The 19,800-nt window shown below is 34.3% G+C and overlaps 1 protein-coding gene and 1 long non-coding RNA gene across 3 annotated transcripts in view; both read right to left on the minus strand.

Moving 5' to 3' along the window:
- Positions 1–2,209: 2,209 nt before the first annotated feature.
- Positions 2,210–4,141, minus strand: LOC135142656 (uncharacterized). The gene is made up of 2 exons (XR_010282579.1): positions 2,681–4,141; positions 2,210–2,618 (listed from the first exon to the last, which is right to left on the minus strand). It is a non-coding gene; the product is annotated as an uncharacterized LOC135142656 (long non-coding RNA).
- A 2,038-nt stretch (positions 4,142–6,179) lies between these two features.
- LOC135142668 (uncharacterized) overlaps positions 6,180–19,800 on the minus strand; it is a 115,000-nt gene continuing 101,379 nt past the window's right edge. Inside the window, exons 1-4 of one of the 2 annotated variants that reach the window (XM_064074409.1) lie at positions 19,247–19,275; positions 19,133–19,189; positions 14,247–16,437; positions 6,180–13,589 (exon numbers count right to left, since the gene is read on the minus strand). In XM_064074409.1, coding sequence (XP_063930479.1) covers positions 10,024–13,589; positions 14,247–16,437; positions 19,133–19,189; positions 19,247–19,255 — 5,823 coding nt within the window. In that variant the 5' untranslated portion in view covers positions 19,256–19,275 and the 3' untranslated portion in view covers positions 6,180–10,023. Of the gene's footprint in view, positions 13,590–14,246; positions 16,438–19,132; positions 19,190–19,246; positions 19,276–19,800 lie in introns of those variants that run through there. The other variant, XM_064074408.1, reaches the window with a different exon arrangement.

A 19,800-nucleotide genomic window follows, 5' to 3' on the forward strand; every position in this document is an offset into this window, starting at 1 on the left:
TATTAACCCCAATTCTATTTAAATTTTAATGTTCAATTTCTATGACTCTGATATTGAACTACAACCGAACAAGTGTAGCATACCATGTCTTCTTGTTCTGGAGTATATCTCGACTTGTTTTGACGACTCTGATCTAGTAGTCTAGTAAGTGTTTATTTTTACCCTACAGGCTTAAAAGATTCTTGACACTACAATTTTTTTCCTAATTAACAAAACCAAATAAATACATTTTATAAACCAAATAACTCATTTTTTTTTCTTTACACCATCCCCCCTTGCCTCAGCCTTACTCTTGTTCTCTCCACTTCTTTCATCGATTCCACCCCTCTTCCGTCTTCATTCAATATCTCTGTCACACTCTCCTCACAGTCATGCAACATGTGCTCTATCGTCTCTCGCCCTTCTCCACACATCCTACAGATTCTCTCACTTTCGCTTACCCAAAACTTATTATTTTTTTCTTCATTTCCACACCTAAATCTCGCAATTATTTTTTTTTTCTTTCGCGCTTTCTCTGTCTAGGTACTTTGGTATTGTTTCTGTTATTATCTTTCCATAGTCTGCATTGTACCTAGATTTACTTACACTCGCTCTTCTCTCTTGTTTATTAATGTCTCTGTCACGCATACACAACTCTTCTCTCATACTCACCCCTATTTCTCTCTTTCTCTCTATTTCCATCCATGCGTATCCTAGTCTTTCATAATATCCTTGTCTATCCTTGTGATGTTCTTTCCCTGCTTCCTTTTTTTTTCCTTCCAGCATTCATACAATATCCTACATTCTTCTCTTTCTTTCAACCTTTCATCATACTTTACAGTCCTTTTCCCAGTGTATACTCTTAATTTCTCTCGTTTACATTCTTCTATTACTATATAGCCTGGCGTCTCTTTCCGTAGCCCTAACATCCACCTCAAATATTTTTCTTGTACTGCGTCAATCTCTGCATATTCCTTCCATCCCCATATCTCCACTCCATACATTAATACACTCCTAACTAAACTATCAAACATTTTCATCCTTCTTCTTACGTCATGCCCAAATATTCTCTCACCTCTACTCCACACCATTCCCATTATCTGCATTGCTTTGACCCTTCTTTCTCTTATGTGTGCTTTTACCGTGTTAGTTGTTGTAAACTTAAATCCTAAATATTTAAACTCCTTTACTGTGTCTATGATTCGATCTTCCCAACGCCACACTTTTTCCTCCCCTTTTCTCCTTTTTTTCTAAACACCATCATTTTTGTTTTTTCTACATTTACTTCCAGTTTCTTTCTTTTAAAGTATCTTTGCAGATTTTTTTTCATCTCATTCATTCCACATTTATCCTTCGTCAATATTATCAAATCATCTGCAAATGCCAAACACCATACCTTTTCTCTCCTCACCACAATTCCTCCCGCTTGTACTCCTCTAAACATTTCCTCGATATCACTTATGTAACAAGCAAACAGACTGGGACTTAATGGGCATCCCTGTCTTAATCCTTTCGTCATCCAAAACATTTCACTTTCTATTCCTCCCACTCTCACACTAGTCACTGTCTCTCTATAAATCTCTCTTGCTGCTACAATTAACTTTTCACTCAGTCCTCTTCTCTCCATGCATTCCCACAAACACTCTCTGTCCACCGTATCAAACGCTTCTTTTAGGTCTACAAACAGTGCATATACCCGACCTCTTTCCTTTAGCAACTCTTTTTCAATTAGATCATGCAGGATATACAGGGACATTTTTTTAACTCTGAACATACACCATAAAATCCCTATGTTCAATCTGAAAAAAAACACATCAATGTCACACGGATATCCGTAATCTGTGTCAATGTATTGGAAGTATGCAACCAATATTACATGGAACCTACGTGATAAGTAGAAAAAACATATTTAAACTTGTCAACTTGTCAAAATATAATTTGAAAATTTGAGAATACAAACAATGTTTTATACAACGGAAGAGAAAGTACAAATTTTAACTTGGTATCGTAGGCACAGATTGTACGTGATCTTTTTTCAGTCAATTATGCCAATAGACCCACGGATGCGTCGCTAGAGAAACAGATCAAATTATGTCCTAACTGAAGAAGTACGAGTATACAATTAAACATCTTATGTTATCCCCGCAAAGTTTTAAAACAGTTTAAAACAAATGTTATAGATTCACCAAATCATCAAAACTAAGTCCAGAAGTAAAATTAAAAGAACGGATTTTTGAGAAACAGTATTTAATTTAAGAAACAATAAAAACATTTTACAAAACATCGTATTTGCAGATGAAGCATTATTATCATTAGATGGTGAAGTCTATTCCCAAAGTTATCGGTTAGTCCTGTTAACTCCCTTGTCCCTTCATATCTTTTTCTTTTCTTTACAGATATTAGTCAAATGCTAATCCTCGTCTGTAAAATTTGACAAGAGCATAATATAACCGTAGGGCTAAAATGTTGGAAGGAAATATAAACCAAACCTTAAACCTGGCCCATTTTTTATTGAAGAAAATTTGAATTCTGATTCCTTTTTATGACTGCTTCGTTACCACATAGTGCACCAAATTCAAAACTTAAATATTAATGATGACTGGTTTCGTTTCAAATGAATGGAAGTCCTCCACATCCAACTGCAATAACACATTATTTACACGAAATTTTTAGAGCAATTGAGCAAAAAAATAATACGTACCTACCCACAATTCGAATGATTACATGGCGATAGAACCAATTTAATATTTGTACATTTTCTTCTGTTGTATTCATTTCTTAAATTTCCAAATTATATTTTGACAAGTTGACAAGTTGGCAAGTTTAATTTTTTTCTATTAATCACGTAGGTTTGATGTAATCTTGGTTGTATACTTTCAATACATTGATGTGTTTTTTTTTTTTTGTTCAGATTGAACATAGGGACTTTCTGGTGTATGTTCAGAGTTAAAAAAATGTCCCTGTATACATTGTCCATAGCCCCTCTACCTCTTCTAAATCCCGCTTGACTTTCCGGTAATATAGTCTTTTCGTTCATCTCTGTCACCAACTTTTCATTTAACACCATTGCACAGTGTATATGCCGTATTTAGGAGAGTTATTCCCCGATAATTCTCTGCTTTTTCTTTACTACCTTTTTTATGAATTGGGCATATTTGCCCTACTCTCCATTCTCTGGAAAAACCTTTACCCGTCCACACATCATTCATTAACTCGCTCAATCTTTCAATCATCCCATCTGTCCCAAATATTCACACTTCGTTTGCCAACCCATCCCTCCCCGGTGCTTTTCCTCTTTTCAGTCTTCCTACTTATTTTCCTATTTCCTCTACTCGAATCTCAGCCTCCCTTTCTCTACCACCAACCCCGGTTTTACTATCTTGCACTACAATTCTCTCTTCCTGTCCATTCAACAGTTCCATAAAATGTTTCGTCCACTGCATTATAGGTATGTCTTCACTAATCGTGATTTTGTTCTTGCGTTCTTTATTTACATACTAACATGCCTCTTGCTCAGTTCTTATGGCTTTAATTTTTTCTTCTTCTTCTTGCTGTATCTCTTCTTTCTTTTTTTGCATCGTTTTCTATAATTATTTTTTGCTTGCCAGTACTCTTCTTTTATACCTTTCCCCTTTTTCCACCTTCGTAAACATTTTCTTGCTTCTGTTTTTAAATCTCTGCATCTGCTATCCCACCATCTGTTTCTCTTTTCTAAATTTCTCGTTAAAATTGCTTTTCTTATGGCTGCGTTTTCAATTTCTCTTTTTAATTCTTCCATCTTCTTTTCAGTTCCTTTTTCTTTAAATTCCACTTCCAACATTTTTTTTTATAATGGTCAATTCCTTTTCCATTCCATACCCATATCTTCTTCTCTTTTCCTACTTCATTCCTTAAGCATCCGCTCCCTCTACATATTCCCCTCACTTTTACTTCTAGTGGCATGTGATCGGAGTCCACTCTTTCTCCTATCTTGAATGTTTCTACCTCTTCTTCTGCTAATCCGTTTACTATTACGTAGTCGATTACCATTTCCCCTCTTTTACCTATCCAGGTAAATTCCACCTCCTTGTCCCATTCCTTCACCCCATTCAAGACTTCCCAACCTTTCTTCAATTAATTCCCATAGCAATTTTCCGTCTTTGTTTTCTACTTTATCTTTCGATTTTCGTGTGTTTTCCCCGTCTTCTTCCCTGCTTCTGTTCCCTATTCTGGCATTAAAGTCCCCTTCTAACAATAGAACTTCTTCTTCGGACTTTTCGATTTTTGCTTGTATTTCCTGTTTCGTGTTTCTCATTCTTCTACTATATATTGTGTAGATTCTCCATCTTTTTTATTTACAGTCAGTTTTCTCTCAACTATGCCTTCCATTTCTATTGCCCCCTCTTCTATTTCTTTTATATCTTTCTTCACTCCTGTTATGATTCCACCTTTTGCTCTACCCTTGCGTTTTTCTTTTTTTGCCCCTTGCAATTTCCACTGAAATTCCTTTGGCAACACGTCTTTCAGTTTGTTCCAGTCTCTCTCTAGTATCCATGTTTCTGTTAGTTCCACAAAATCAAAATTTTTCACGTAGTCCCAAAATAAATTATCTTTCTTTTTCAAACCCGCAATATTCCAAAAGAGTAATTTTAAGCCACGTTTATCTTCCCCATTCTTCTTTCCCATTCCCCTATTATGTACAAAATCTACATTTTTAAACCTAAAGTCTTTATTTGTAACATCATTACTACCCCTCCCCTTTTTTCTTCCAATCTTCGTTTATTTTCATTCCATGTATACATTTTGTCCCCTACTTCCAGCTTCTTATATCGCACCCTTGTTGTGTATCCTTTTTTTCTTTCCTCTTTAGCTATCTCCCTAATTTCTTTTTGAATTTTTTGCTCTTGTACTGTCCAATCATTATCAATATTTATTCTTTTTCCTCTCAGTTTATTTTTATTCTTCATCACCTCTTGTTTTTCCTCCCAAAGCGTCTTAACCAGTATTTTCTTGCTTTCCTCTTTCCCTATAATTATTGTTTCCAACACTTTTACTTCTACCTCAATTTCTTTTTTCAAAAATTCCTCTACTTCTTTTGCATCTGTTTTTTCCCTTATTTCCATACCCGTAATTATGAAATTGTTTCTTCTTTCTTGCCACTCTTTTGTTTCCAACTTCTTCTCTAAATTATTGATTCTTTCTTCGAAGCTTCTCTCCTTTTCTGTCCATTCTTGTCTTTCTCTTTCCAGTATTCCATTTATTGTCTGTAATTCTTTTTTTACCCCTCTATTTTCTTCTCTCAGTTGTTTCATTTCTTCCATTTGTTGCTTCATCATTTCCATCAACGGCTCTGGTCCTTGCTTTATTTGTTCTCTTTCTTCCATTTTCAATGTTTTTGCTGGCTCACTGTTTACTATGACTTTAACTTCAGCTGTTGCTAACAATGTGCACTCGCTCGCCGCTCAACCAGACGACTCTGATCAATATGACGTACTTGCGATATGCACCTTATTTTGCGAAAAGGAGACGATTGGATTAATTTTGCACATTCTGGCGTTTGTAGGTTAAACAAAGGCTGATTACCTTATTTCTAACTACCAACGTGCATTTTGTCGCAAGTAGCAAGAAGTTGAGTAAAACAATAAATGTTTTGTTGTAAAAAAGGTTTAGCTCATAATCCAGGTGCCTAGATCTAGATATGTAGAAGCAAGGAGAAACGCTTGGGGCAGCTAAATCGTCGGCGAGTGAAAAGGGTTCATCGAGCCTGAAAGTAAGAAGAGTTTAAGGTGGTGACAGGTGAGCCGTAGGTTTGCAGGTGTGTTCAAGAATCGTAGTATTAGTAGGTATCAAGGATCAACGCAAACAACTGCAGGAACAATCGCAACCTGTCCTACTTTCTCTTCCAGTTTCTAGAATTTTCTAAACTCTTTCTTTACCTACTTCCACCTCTCCAAAACCGAACTTACCTGTCGACAATTGTTTAACCTTCCTTCTTCTTCCTCGAGCCTTCAAACCGTAAGCTTCTAATAAAAATCTGAAAACCGTAACCGTGGCTATTTCTGAAAATCACCAACGATACCAACACAACTATCGCTTTTATTTTCATACTTTTATTTATATACTTATCTTAGTGTGATAAATAGGTACATGTATTTTATTACAAAACACCCTGTATAGTCACAGGGTGTTTTGTATTAAAAAAAAAAGTAGGAGACAGCACCTTTGACGAAGTTTTTAATTACCTAGACATCCGATAATGTTAATGTTCATGATACATAAATACATAAACATAAAATAACAATATAACATTTATAACACATAACACAGAATATTTACATCGAGTTTAAAATTTAAGAATTGGTCAAATCCATCGATATACACGTAAGAAAACAGTGCAAATTTCAGTGTTTAACAAATATTGTACGTTTATATTTAAAACATCTTAAAATAATTAGATCCTACATAACTGTGTTGCAAATCGCTGAAATATCTGGCCATTCCTCTACAAATTTTTAAAACTGGATTTGAACATTAGTAACTTCTATGATGCACATTGTTTTATTGTTTATGTTTTTCTTTTATATAACTCATACCTACAAAATTGTTAACAAATTTAATTCTGATCTATGTGCTCATTTACGTTGGTCGGTTAAGGTCCATTTACCACGATGCACTACAATAACTGATATATTTATAAAGCAATAAATTCAGTGGTAGTAGACTAATTTTTCGTAATTATGTCTTTTTGGTGTTCAAAGTGACATCGTTTCGATGGAATTGTGTAATTTTAATCGTGTATTTAATGGCAGTTTGTCAAATTTTTCACATGTATCTTTACTTTTAAAAGATTTATGAAAATTTTTAAGAATTTATAGTTCTAATATGTTTTATTTAATAGTAATAGTAATAGTAATAGTAATAGTAATAGTAATTTATTCATGACAAGAATTACATAGTAATTTTTGATACGTCAAATATAAGTAGGTACACTAGCGAAAATTAAATTTTACAAATTCTTCTAAAGAATAAAAAGCATTCTCAATTAATAAGGTTTTTACACAAAATCTAAAACTGGCGTAATTTCTGTCTTTAAGACTTGGTGGAAGACTGTTAGGGAGCTGATAACAAAAGATTAGGGGAAGTAGCTATAAGTGTTGTATCGTCTGCATACAATATAAAGTTAGTATCATGATCGCAGTCAGGTAAATCGTTAATCAAGATAAAACATAAAATCGGTCCTAAGACCGACCCTTGGGGTACGCCTTGCTGCACAGTTAGACATGACGAATTTACATCATTAAAATGAACAAATTGTTTACGTTCGTGCAACTACGATTCTAACAATTTAATACATGAGTTGTCTAAATTATAATAGGATAATTTTTTTAGAAATAAGCTATGTGAAACACAATCAAATGCTTTTGTTAAGTCTAGGCATAAAGCGTGTGCATACTCTTTGTTCTCAAAGGCATTTAAGAGTATATCACTTAATCTGTTTATAGCTAGGTTTGTTGACGAATTGCGACGAAAACCAAACAGATCTTTATTGAATAAGTTATTGTGTTCAAAATGAATACAAATTTGAGTTTTTAAAATAATATACTTTGCCTAGAATGGGAATTAAAGAAATTGGCCTGAAATTCGATGGATCATTCAACGATACCTTCTGATGGATTGGTATAACTTTTGATAACTTTAAAACATCAGGGAATATACCTTTGTTAATACAGATATTGATAAGTTTGGTAAAGGGAGAAACGATAACATCAATTAAGGTTTTTATTATTTTAACGTTGGTACCATAAGCATCATAACTCCACTATTTTTTAAAGTATTGATAGCATCTCTCACATTATTAAATGTCACTTCTTGAAAGATAAATTTAGGAATATTATTATTTGAAAGAAAATTGTAAGATATCTTATTAGCTTGTGGTAATTTATTAATGATATCATCGGCTATACTAACGAAATGTGTTAAATTGCGTTGATGTTATTTCAGAGTTCGATAATTTATTATGTTGCTTATTAGGATTAATAATATTCGACATTGCTTTTTGTTTATTAATAGAGTTTGCAAGGTATGTATCGTGTGATGCTTTTTTTGCTTTTTGTAATTCACTACGGTATTTCTTTCTGAAAATAGCAACTTCTTTTTAGTTATTAAACTCTTCTTGTTAAGTTCACATAGAAATTTTGAGTGTATCTCTCATATGACGTAAACTGTTGTTGAACCAACTTATTCCATATTTCAGGAACAGTTTTAGTTGGAAAACATGTATTTATAGCTCTAAGAATAGTGTCATTATTAAAGAAATCAAACTTATTATTTACGTCCGTGTCATGATCATTTATAAAACTCCAATTTTCTAATTCAATTATATTGTAAAGTTCTATATTAGTAATTGGTCTGTATGAAGTTAATTGTGTACTGCTTGTTTTGTTATTGCTTAACCAAAAACTGATACACACACCACTATGGTCAGAAATATTAGGATCATGTAAGCATCATTTCTCGTTATATCGAAAACGGTTTGCTTTAAATTGAATGACATCATATTCACAACCGTTTGTGTCTGGTAATTACGACTATTAAGAAAATGCACATTAAAATCCCCTACTATAATGATCAAGTTATTCTTTAAAATTTCTTCCAACAATAAGTTTAGTTGTTCGATAAAAGTGTTAAAATCACCTATACAGACTTATTATGAGTACACTGTCGATTTGTATGCCAGCAAATTCACATTGTTTTCTTGAGAGTATTTGTTCAAATCTATCCTTTTTATCCTGTCTAAAAATGAATTTATTGCATAAATGCTTACTCCACCATGTGTGGAGACACTTCTACTGAAGAAAGAAATCAGCCCATAACCTTCCAAACAAGTCTGATTACAATCAGAATTATTGAGCCAGTGTTCATTGAAACATAAAATCTCAAGAGGTTGTGAACATTTTAAAAATGACTCAAGTTCTATGAGTTTATTATTAATGCTTTGGATATTAAGATGATATACATTAATTAGATAGTTACGAGAAGAAATTTTGTTGGAGTTTAATTGTTGTTGTTTGACCGTTGATTCACTAAAAAAGACTTAACATTGAATTCTCTTAAACAAACAGATTCAGGCCATCAGCGTTGTAAATTTTGTCATAAAGTTCTGTTGGAACATCGATACTAAAAGCAGAGTTTTTTCCCTTCGTTTGGAGCTTCTTAATCTCAATGTTTTTAATTTCGGCAAATTCACGGATGTGATCGGCAATGTCTTGGACGGATGCAGTGTTTCCGGAGATATGTCCTACATAAATCCATTTGCGTCGAATAGCGCCCTGAATGCTCGAAGACGACGACAATTTTCCAGTACCATATAAGGATTTACCCCTGGATATCCCACCTTTACGAGTATTTTTGTTGCTATTGCTGGATCTACTTTCTACCGTTTTCCACTTTAAATTTTCTTCAGGAACATCGATTTTTGTTTGTCTGTCTTCAAATGTGCTTTTTTTATTTACAATGATATTATTATCTGGTACCTCAGCTGAACTGTAGATTGCAGTAAAATTTCCGTTCCCATGGTCTGAAATTCGACAATTCCATTTCTTTTTTGTCATCACCTTTAAAAAGCGAAGTGAATGTCGGCTTTTCTACTTCCATTGAAGAAGTTGGCGGGATATTAGCCGGTTTTTCTTTATCAATTAACTGAGTTTTTATGTCAGCGACTTCTCTATTGAGTGATCAAATTTCCTCATTTTGCTTGGTAATGATCGCTTTTAGTTTTACAATTTGATCTTGGCAGGATAACAAAGAGGACTTAATGGACATCAGTTATGAACTTACGTTTGTTCCGACGATACGACACTGGTCGCAGAACCATAACAGCGTACCATCGAGAAGGATCTTCAGTTCGGATTTTTTTAGACCCGTACATTTGATGTGATATATTATATTACATATACCACTACACTCAACTGTGTCTTCGTTTTCTTTAAATTGGAGATTGCAAACGGAGCACTTAGGTTCATCGACGCTCATCGTTGCTTACGATGCTAACTTTAAATCTTTTTTTTATGTTCCGTCAAGGATTTCGTGTTTTATGTTATTTAACAAAAAATTTCTCATTTTACTGTCAAAGTTTCGATTTTTATGCGCGTTGTCTATCGGCAGTTTCTCACTCTGGTCCACAACATACACCTTCGCACCATTCGATACTAATAATTCTAATGTCCTTAAAGTTCCATGCTCACAGGCGTAGTGTATCGGCAGTCGTCCATCTCCATCCGGAACATCCACTTTCGCACCTTTTTTGCACAAAAATAGAATTATTTCATATCCCCACCGGTCGTTTCTACACGCATAGTGCATCGGTAGCTGACCATCTTTGTCCCGAACATCAAATTTGGCTCCTTTCGTTGCCAATGATTCTACCATGGTTAAGCTTCCGTGTTCACAAGCATAATGTATCGGCAGCCGTCCATCTCCATCCGGAACATCCACTTTCGCACCTTGTCTCCACAAAAATAAAATTATTTCGTCTCCGTACCAGTCATTTCTACACGCATAGTGCATCGGTAGCTGACCACCTCTGTCTGGAGAATCAAATTTCGCTCCATTCGTTGTCAGTAATTCTACCAAGTTTAATTTTCCCTTTTCACAAGCATTATGTATGGGTAACCGACCATCTCCATCGGGAACATCCACTTTCGCACCATACTCTACTAGTAGTGGTATTATATTTGTATTAAATTTTTCAAACGCATAATGTATAGGCAGTCGTCCATCTCCATCCGGAACATCCACTTTCGCACCTTTTTTGCACAAAAATGAAATTAGTTCATATCCCCCGCACTGATTTCTGCTCGCATAGTGAATCGGTAGCTGACCACCTCTGTCCGGAACATCAAATTTGGCTCCTTTCGTTGCAAGTAATTTTACCATGGTTAAGCTTCCGTGTTCACAGGCATAATGTATCGGCAGCAGTCCATCTCCATCCGGAACATCCACTTTCGAACCATTCTTTACCAGGAGTATTATAATACCTGTATTAAATTTTTGAAATGCATAATGTATAGGCAGTTGTCCATCTCGATCCAGAACATTCACTATCGCCTCTTTTTTATGCAAAAATAAAATTATTTCATATCCCCATCGGTCATTTCTACACGCATAGTGCATCGGTAGCTGACCATTTTTGTCCCGAACATCAAATTTCGCTCCATTCCTTGCCAGTAATTTTACCATACTTAACACTCCCTGTTCACAAGCATAATGTATCGGCAACCGACCATCTCGATCCGGAATATCCACTTTCGCACCTTTTTTGCACAAAAATAAAATTATGTCATCTCCCCATCGGTCATTTCTACACGCATAGTGCATGGGTAATTGACCACCTCTGTCCAAAACATCAAATTTCGCTCCATTCGTTGCCAGCATTTCTATCATGTTTAACCTTTCGTGTTTACAAGCATAGTGTATCGGCAACCGTCCATATTCATCCGGGACATCCACTTTTGCTCCATTTTTACACAAATATAAAATTATTTCATATCCCCACTTGTAATTTCTGCACGCACAGTGTATTGGTAGCTGACCACCTCTATCTGGAACATCCAAATTCGCTGTATTCGTTGCCACTAATTCTACCATATTTAACATTCCCTGTTCACAAGCATAATGTATCGGTAGCCGTCCATCTTCATCCGGAACATCCACTTGGGCACCATTGTTGACCAGTAGGATTATAATATCTGTATCAAATTTCTGAAAAGCATAATGTATCGGTAGTCGTCCATCTGCATCCGGAACATCCACTTTCGCACCATTTTTAACTAGTACCATTATAATATCGGGACGCCAGTTTTGAAATGCATAATGTATTGGCAGTCGCCCATCTCCATCCTGAACATCCAATTTCGCTTTATGAGTTACCAGTATTTTTAGTGTTTTTAAACTTCCGTATTCACAAGCATAATGTATCGGCAGCCGTCCATCAGCATCCGGAACATTCACTTTCGCACCATTCGTTACTAGTGCTTTTATAATAGCTGTATGCAATTTTTTAAATGCACTATGAGTTGGCAACTGGCGATTTTCATGCGGAACGTCAGCTTTCCGTCTATTCTTTAGCGGTAACTCAAATAGAGCTAAATCTTTAGGTTCACAAGCATAATGTATTGGCAACCGTCCATCTTCGTCCGGAACATTCACTTTCGCACCATTCATTAGCAGCATGTCAACTACAGCTAAATCTCCATGATCACAAGCATAATGTATCGGCAGCCGTCCATCTGCATCCGGAACATCCACTTTCGCACCATTCTTTAACAGTATGTCAACTATGGCTAAATCTCCATGTTCACAAGCATAATGTATCGGCAGCCGTCCATCTGCATTCGGAACATCCATTTTCGCACCCATTCTTACTAGTACCAGTATGATATTTGGACGCCATTTTTGAAGTGCATAATATATCGGCAGTCGCGCATCTCCATCCCGAACATCCAATTTCGCTCCATAAGTTACCAGTAATTCTAGTGTTTTTGAACTTCCGTGTTCACAAGCATAATGTATCGGCAACCGACCATCTCTGTGCGGAACATCCACATTTGCACCATTCTTTAGCAGTATGTCAACCACACCTGAATCTTCATGTTCACAAGCATAATGTAAGGGCAGCCGTCCATCTGCATCCGGAACATCCACTTTAGCACCATTCTTTAACAGTATTTCTACTACACCTAAATCTCCGTCATCACAAGCGTAATGAAGCGGCAAACGACCGTCTTCATCTAAAACGTCAATTTGGGCTATGTGTTTTAAAAAATCTAAATGCCCCTTTTCAAGCGCAATATGTATGGGACGTCTTCCGTTTCTGTCCTTATTATTCGTGTTCACTTCTCTGAAAATTAATGACCGTAACGTCTTGGTTAGATTTTTTTCACATGCATAATGCGCCAACGATTGACCTTTCGTATTTGGCACATCTATTCTAAACTCTGGGAAATGTAACGCAAAACTTAATATTTCATCAATTTCCGAATCCATAATGAAAAGTTCTTCTACGCAATCCCACTCGGAATGACTTCGTTCTTCGGAAAATACTTTTTTTAAAATGTGTGTTGACTTGTTAAAAAGAGCTAAGGCTAAAATACTTCTTGAACTAATATTATTGTATGTGGTTTTTAAAGGAACAGAATTTTCAATACACTCATAAATTATTGGACAATCAAACCTAATTGCATAATATAAAACTGCCACTAAATACTCCTCAGCGAACTGATTCCCGTCATATAGTGGAATCAAAAATGGTAACAAAATCATCAGCTTTTTAAAACACACATGACCCGATGCGCTGAATTTATAAAATTTTGGTGCTATATCATGATAATTTAGAGTTCTAAAGACTTTTTTATTGTTATTAATTAACCACGCTGTGTTGAAACTCTTTCCAATCAAAATATCATTGTTTTTAACAAGTGGATAGCTTTTATTCCAGGCGCAAGCCACTTCCAAAACGTCACGACCAATAACGTCTTTTTCAGTTCGATCGGTATGTATAAATACTTCTAGAATTGTAAGATTCTTATATATAACTCCTACTAAACATTTTGAATTTCCCGCTAACATTAGATCTAAAAAAAATCGAATGTTTTTATATCTATCGTCAGAAATAAAGTTATTATCACGTGCTATAGATGCTTCGTGTTCAAATAGATATAGCGCTGCAAAATATTCACCATAGGAATTATGAATGAATTCCACATCATATTTAGATATAACGCGGCTTATAAAACCCAAATCATCTCCATCGTTTTTAATTTTTTCTACAAAACTGTCAGACGTCCGGCCATAACAGAATAATTTATTTACAATTTTGTATATTAAAGAGTTATAAATGTAAAAACTTGCAGCTAGACTTTTATAATGGTTCATTCTAGCGTTTTTCTCGTTTTCAAAATTTTGTCTATTGTGTTCATTTTCTAATGTAATTTGTTTCTTGAGGTATAGAACATGAAATTTTTCTTCAACGAAATGTTGATATAGATCAAGAACAGTGAAAATACCGTCTAACAACGCTAGGTATTTGCCTTTCTTTTTTAAAAATAATTCAGTAAGCATATAAATTTGTAGCGGAATGCCTAAAATTTCATAATTTGGAAAAGACATGATATTTTTTCTTATTTTATTGAAAGTTTCGTTTAACTCTTTATCTTTAATCGATAAACGGTTTTTAATATATTCTTTTTGTTCGTCTTCACTAAATTGTTTCATATTTCGTGAAAACGTACCTAACTCGTTTTCCAACATACCCCTTAAACTGATTCGAGAAGTCAACCATTGCTTCACTCCTTTTTCCGAAAACGCATTTACTAAATCTAAAATGGAAACTTGAGTGGCATCAGATGCTTCATCGAGTCCATCCCATATTAGTTGTATTTGATTTTGTTCCAGCATTGTTTTGAACACTTTGTGGTGGAACGGGTTAGTACATTCTCGACAAGTATCTTCAAAGATGTATTTTAAGAAATTCTCCACGTTTGACCCATGTTTCCTGAAGTGTAAGGCGTGATTTCTGGCGTAGATTAAAATGATCCACTTTGTCGACTTACTACTATTTTTTAAGCTCTTCGCTAATGTGCTTTTTCCCATTCCAGCATCGGCGCAGATAATGTTGATATTTTGTGGGGATTGACTAAAGTACTGACCCTCGCCGATAGTGTACTCCATAAATTCGCTTTGTAAACGAAACCTCTCAAGTTCGTTGATATATTTTCGTTCCGAGCCATAATTCCCACTTTCCATCCACTCCAAACGATGATTGTCTAAATATCTGAAGTGATGGAACTGAATTTCTGAATTATTTTTACACAATGTAGAAAATATTTCCTGTGAAACTTCCTTTCCACAAACACATATCTTCTCTAGATGAATTGTTTTCCGAGTGATCTCAACGTCATTCACCTTGCTGATAACTAAATTTGGTAAAAATTGTTTGAAAGATTTCACATCTGCTACGCAATCAACTAAAACAATTGTGTTTTCACTAGTGTTTTGCAAATATTTAACATCTATTAAAATTTTCGTCAATTTTCTTTCGATATGACTGGGCGGCAGAACATCTTTGTGTTGTCCAAACAGCAATGTAGCTTCCATCATTTCAACTAAATCATCTGCAGTGATGAAGTTGCCGCTATCTTCGCAGATTTCCAGCAAATATTTCAATGCAACGTCTTTTTGACCTTGCAATGAATATGTAAAATTCGTTAGAATTTTTTCATACAACTGTGCGTGTTTTTTTAAATCAGATAACTTTTGAAACAATTGTGGTTTATGCTGGCCACCTGTACTGTCTTGTTCGAAGTCAGTACTAGTCGTCTCATTAAACGTTTGTCGATTATTATCTAGTATAATTAGATTTTTAGCTTGGCATATTTTGACTGCTTGATAAACTTGTGGGGATCCTTTAACGACTAACGGACTTTTTCCCAACAACCACATGAGCTTCGATACTTTTGTTGCGTCTTTATCATAGAGACTATCTTTTGTTTCTATTTTGTTTTCGATAAGTTGGTAGTTGTGATTCACTTCAATCGCTTCTTCCATATCAACTATACCGTCGACAGAATTTGACCAAACTGAATTGATTTTGTTGAAACTGTTTTTCTTTATAAGAGTCACATCAAATTTCGAAACGGCTTCTCGAAAAATTTTTCTTTTGGTGTTCACTAGTCTACCGGTAACAAAAGATAACGGTCTGATAAAAGGTGACAATACACAAAGGGTTATCATTTGTTTCATCCAGGTTTTATTCAATTTGATTTTTTTCCCCTCCTTCATACTCCACTGAGTTATAAAATGTAGATACTCCCGAAAAACGGTTTCATTGCTTTCAAAATGTGTCTTAAACATCTCACGTGTACACGTTTCCAGTCCTTTGGTATTTGTTTGACCAGTATAGAGATACAGATTTTTAAAAAAAGGTCCATATTCTTTGAATTTGTCTTCGTTTTCTTCGAATCTATAGCACTGTCCTCCCAACTTTGAAATACGTGTACTTAACAAGCTGGCTTGTTCACACGGTGTCAATTTGCCAAATTTAAACTGACCTATGTGCTCATCGTTTAACTTAGAATTGGTAAACAAAACCATCTTGGTAGGACGTTCAGACAACTTCGGCTCTTTTTTGAAGCCTTTATAATACTTCTCGATGCTAAAGTTTCCACTCGATGCATTTAACTGCTCAATTTGTATTCCTCCTGTTTTGCTGACGTGTTTCAACTGAATAGCAAACGTTTCGGTACGATTTTTGAATTTAATTTCTACTACAACGTCATCGAAAGAACCATATGCACTATCGTTCGACGACAAATAAAAATTTTCCACGTCATCGTCAATTATTAATTTTAAAATTAAGTTCGCTATGTAGAGGTGTTCGTATTCTTTGCCTAGATCTGTGGTACCACTTCCCTTCTTAAATTTCTGAAAACAATATTTAATAAAGTAAGAGGTCCAATTAAAAAAAAACATTATTTAATCCATAATGGTTGTCGAAGTAGGTGACGTAATCAAACTCATCATGATGACCATGGTCTAATGCATCGACAACCATTTTGAAATATTGTTAAAATGCAGTTAAAATGATTGAAACATTTTTCATAAACACGCTGTACATTATTTCTACTTTCTCAGTTAGAGCAGCTTTAATGTGTAGTTTTAACCCAACCCAAATTCAATTTCAGTTGCCAAATAAAATTTGAGTGAGGGCAAATATTAACATGTTTTTCATTAGATATGTGCCATCTTGATGTTGCAAAAAGTCTGTTAGAAAAAAACATAGATATGGCAGTTTAGTTCTTTACTTAATCTCAATTAAAACATTCTATAAACTGGACTTTAGTGTGGTTAATTAATTAATCAATCTTCTCCTGCGCACTGAAGAGTCAAAATCAATCAAATTTCATTTTTTTTTTTAACCGCTAATGCTTGAAATTTGAACGTGCCAATACTTAAATTCTTTCGAAGTATTCACAAAAGAGTTGAAGTTATGCATGTACTGAGCAATTGAGAATATTGTATTCTTTGCCGTTGTATTAAGTAATCTTAACGAAGGTCAAAAGGATGTTTAATTGAAATAATTGATAGAACCCTGCGAAGATAACGGCCACTTTACCACAGACGATTTTGTTGAAACAAATTCCGCTTGTTTGAAAAATTATAGAAAGTTTCTGTTTTCTGATAACCTTTACACATAGGTATGTAGTAAAAACCAGTGGCAAATAACCAACGGAAAAGGGTGTATTATTGTCAATGTACATGCATAACTTCGATTGTTTATGTTTATACATCGAAAGAATGTCACGTAGAAATTTGTTGAATTTGAATGAGTTGTCTCCTCAAAACAGAATACAAAAATTATTAATTAAGACGCAAAGGAACAAAATATCTTGAAAATGATTATTCTTATTTTATCATAATTAAATAAGGACGTGGGAATTCTCACATTTTCTAAAAATGAGGTTCTGAATTTGATCATCCACGTGATATTTTTAATATGTATACATACAAAATTTGACAGCAAACGGTTCACCAGAGATTACGTGTCTGATAAAAATGGATACAGACAGACAGACGAATGGAAGCAGGAGACTGCTTTTTTCGTATCGTAGGGGTCATGAAACGTCGAGAAATCATAACAGTGGCCATTCGTTCGATGGACTCGATTACAATACCTCCTTCACTTACGCTCGGGAAGTAAAAATACCATCGAATATGCATTCAAAATGATTTGTACCTTAGGATTGAAGAAAGTTGTGTTGAAATACTTTTGGGCCAACTTTCTAAAATTTCATTTATTTCATTTAAACAATAATCTAAAATTATTACCGTGTGACGCAGTTTATTGCAAAAGGTTTAATGCACTCATAAACCATTAATCATTTAACTACTTCGTACTAAAATGCAATTTTTATTAGATAGATTTTTAATAGATCTTACTTTCATTGTGTGGATTAATAAAGCATAAATATAGAAATTATTAATTAAATTGTTGTTGGGAATGATCAGATAATACAGCGTGATCAACAAGTACATTTAAGTGGGTACCAATTAATTTTGCTTGAATTTTATTTACGTCAAAATTTGTTATCCATTATCATTTAAATGATAATGATAACTAGAGAGCGGATTTTATGAAATTTGCGTATCCGTTGTAGTTTGCATATAAGTCTTGATATGTAATAATATGTGCACGAATTATGCTAGTTAGAAATAAATATAGCTACAAAAAAATATTTCACGTAACCCTAATGTAGAAATACGAAATTTCATGAATTATATTGTAAATATTCTCCGGAGTTTCAAATAACCAGGAAAGGTTTGGGTTTTATGGTACTTTGGAAAGACCACTCGGTGTTAAACCGCCCTTCCAGGTAAATTCAGCCCCTAAACACGTGTCAATATATCGAACATAACTCGAATGAATTGTTTCTGGATTAAACAAGTTTGGAAGTGTGCTATTACCTAATTCACCTCAATCTCAAGGGTAGAAAGTGGCATATGTCACTTATTTGTCACTTTCCACCCAAGAGATGGAAGTGAATGTCACTTTCGACCCTAAAACGTTACGTATGTGTAATTAATGGTAGATGGAAATCTAAAAATAAATTGTTACCAAAATAGTAATTAAATAGTCGATTACTACTATTTTTTAATTTGTTCTGTTTATATTTATTTTTTAGGATAAGAATATTATCTTTAAAAATGTTATTTATGTATATTTTGTAATAAAACGTTAGCTTGAGAAACCTGTTTTTGTAATTTGTAAATAAATTCAGTTCGATTAGTGACGTTTTTTTTTTTATTTTTGGAGCATATGCAACTGCATTTCTCTGCATATATTAATAAAGTTACTGCATATTATATTAATAGTCATCATTCTCAAAATGTTGGTGCATATTTCCGCTTTCTAGTTATAACTAAATCAACTAAACTGTCTTCAGCGCTTTAAAGTTACATAGCGCCAAGCATTTGACAATAGCAGCCTAAGAAAGTTCCCTCAGAATTAGTAATTTTATTGCCAACTCAAACAGTACCTGTCGATCCCACTGTATTTACCACCTACAGCTACACAATACTTGTAAAATATTAAATTAACATTAATATTAAACAAACTTACCTGGGAAGAATTTTCAGGTGTTTCACATTGTTCATCGATATTTGTTATTCTCGAAATCTAGAAACGCAATTGCAAATAATTTATTATAAAAAGTATTGAGCACCAATAACTTACGGTTGCCATGTTTAATTAGAACAAAAAATGCAATGAAAATAACTTTGGTCACTGTTATTGTGGTACATGTAGACTGTAAAGCCATTTTGATAGAGATGCAATAAAACAATCAATAGGTATTATAAAAAAAATAATCTTATCTCTTAAAAAGCTTCTAAGAAAAATGGTCCTCCTAAATCCCCCGTTTTGATCGCCCATGTTAAGGCCCATTTTAGCTTTTTACTTTCCGAGCGTAAGCGAAGGAAGTATTGTAATCGAGTCCGTCGGCCCACTCTCTACATTTACGTTTCCTCGACCTTGCATGACCCCTACAGAACGAAACAATAGGTCTCCCGTTTCCATATGTCTGTCTGCCGTACCGATTTTTATTATACAGATAATAAAATACTGGGCCGATTGTTGAATTTTGTATTTATATTGGGAACGTAAATAGGTTTTAAATTGTATGAAGTAACATAGTCCTACACATGTAGTCTATGATTCCGAATTGAGTTTTTACCCGAAACGTCCAGATTTTTGGAAAAAAAAAATTAAAATTATAAAACAACATGTTG

The sequence above is a fragment of the Zophobas morio genome, unplaced genomic scaffold (assembly GCF_036711695.1).
Source record: "Zophobas morio isolate AGI-343-1 ecotype UQ-CSIRO unplaced genomic scaffold, CSIRO_AGI_Zmor_V1 ptg000049l, whole genome shotgun sequence".
In the NCBI taxonomy this organism is placed as follows: domain Eukaryota; kingdom Metazoa; phylum Arthropoda; class Insecta; order Coleoptera; family Tenebrionidae; genus Zophobas; species Zophobas morio.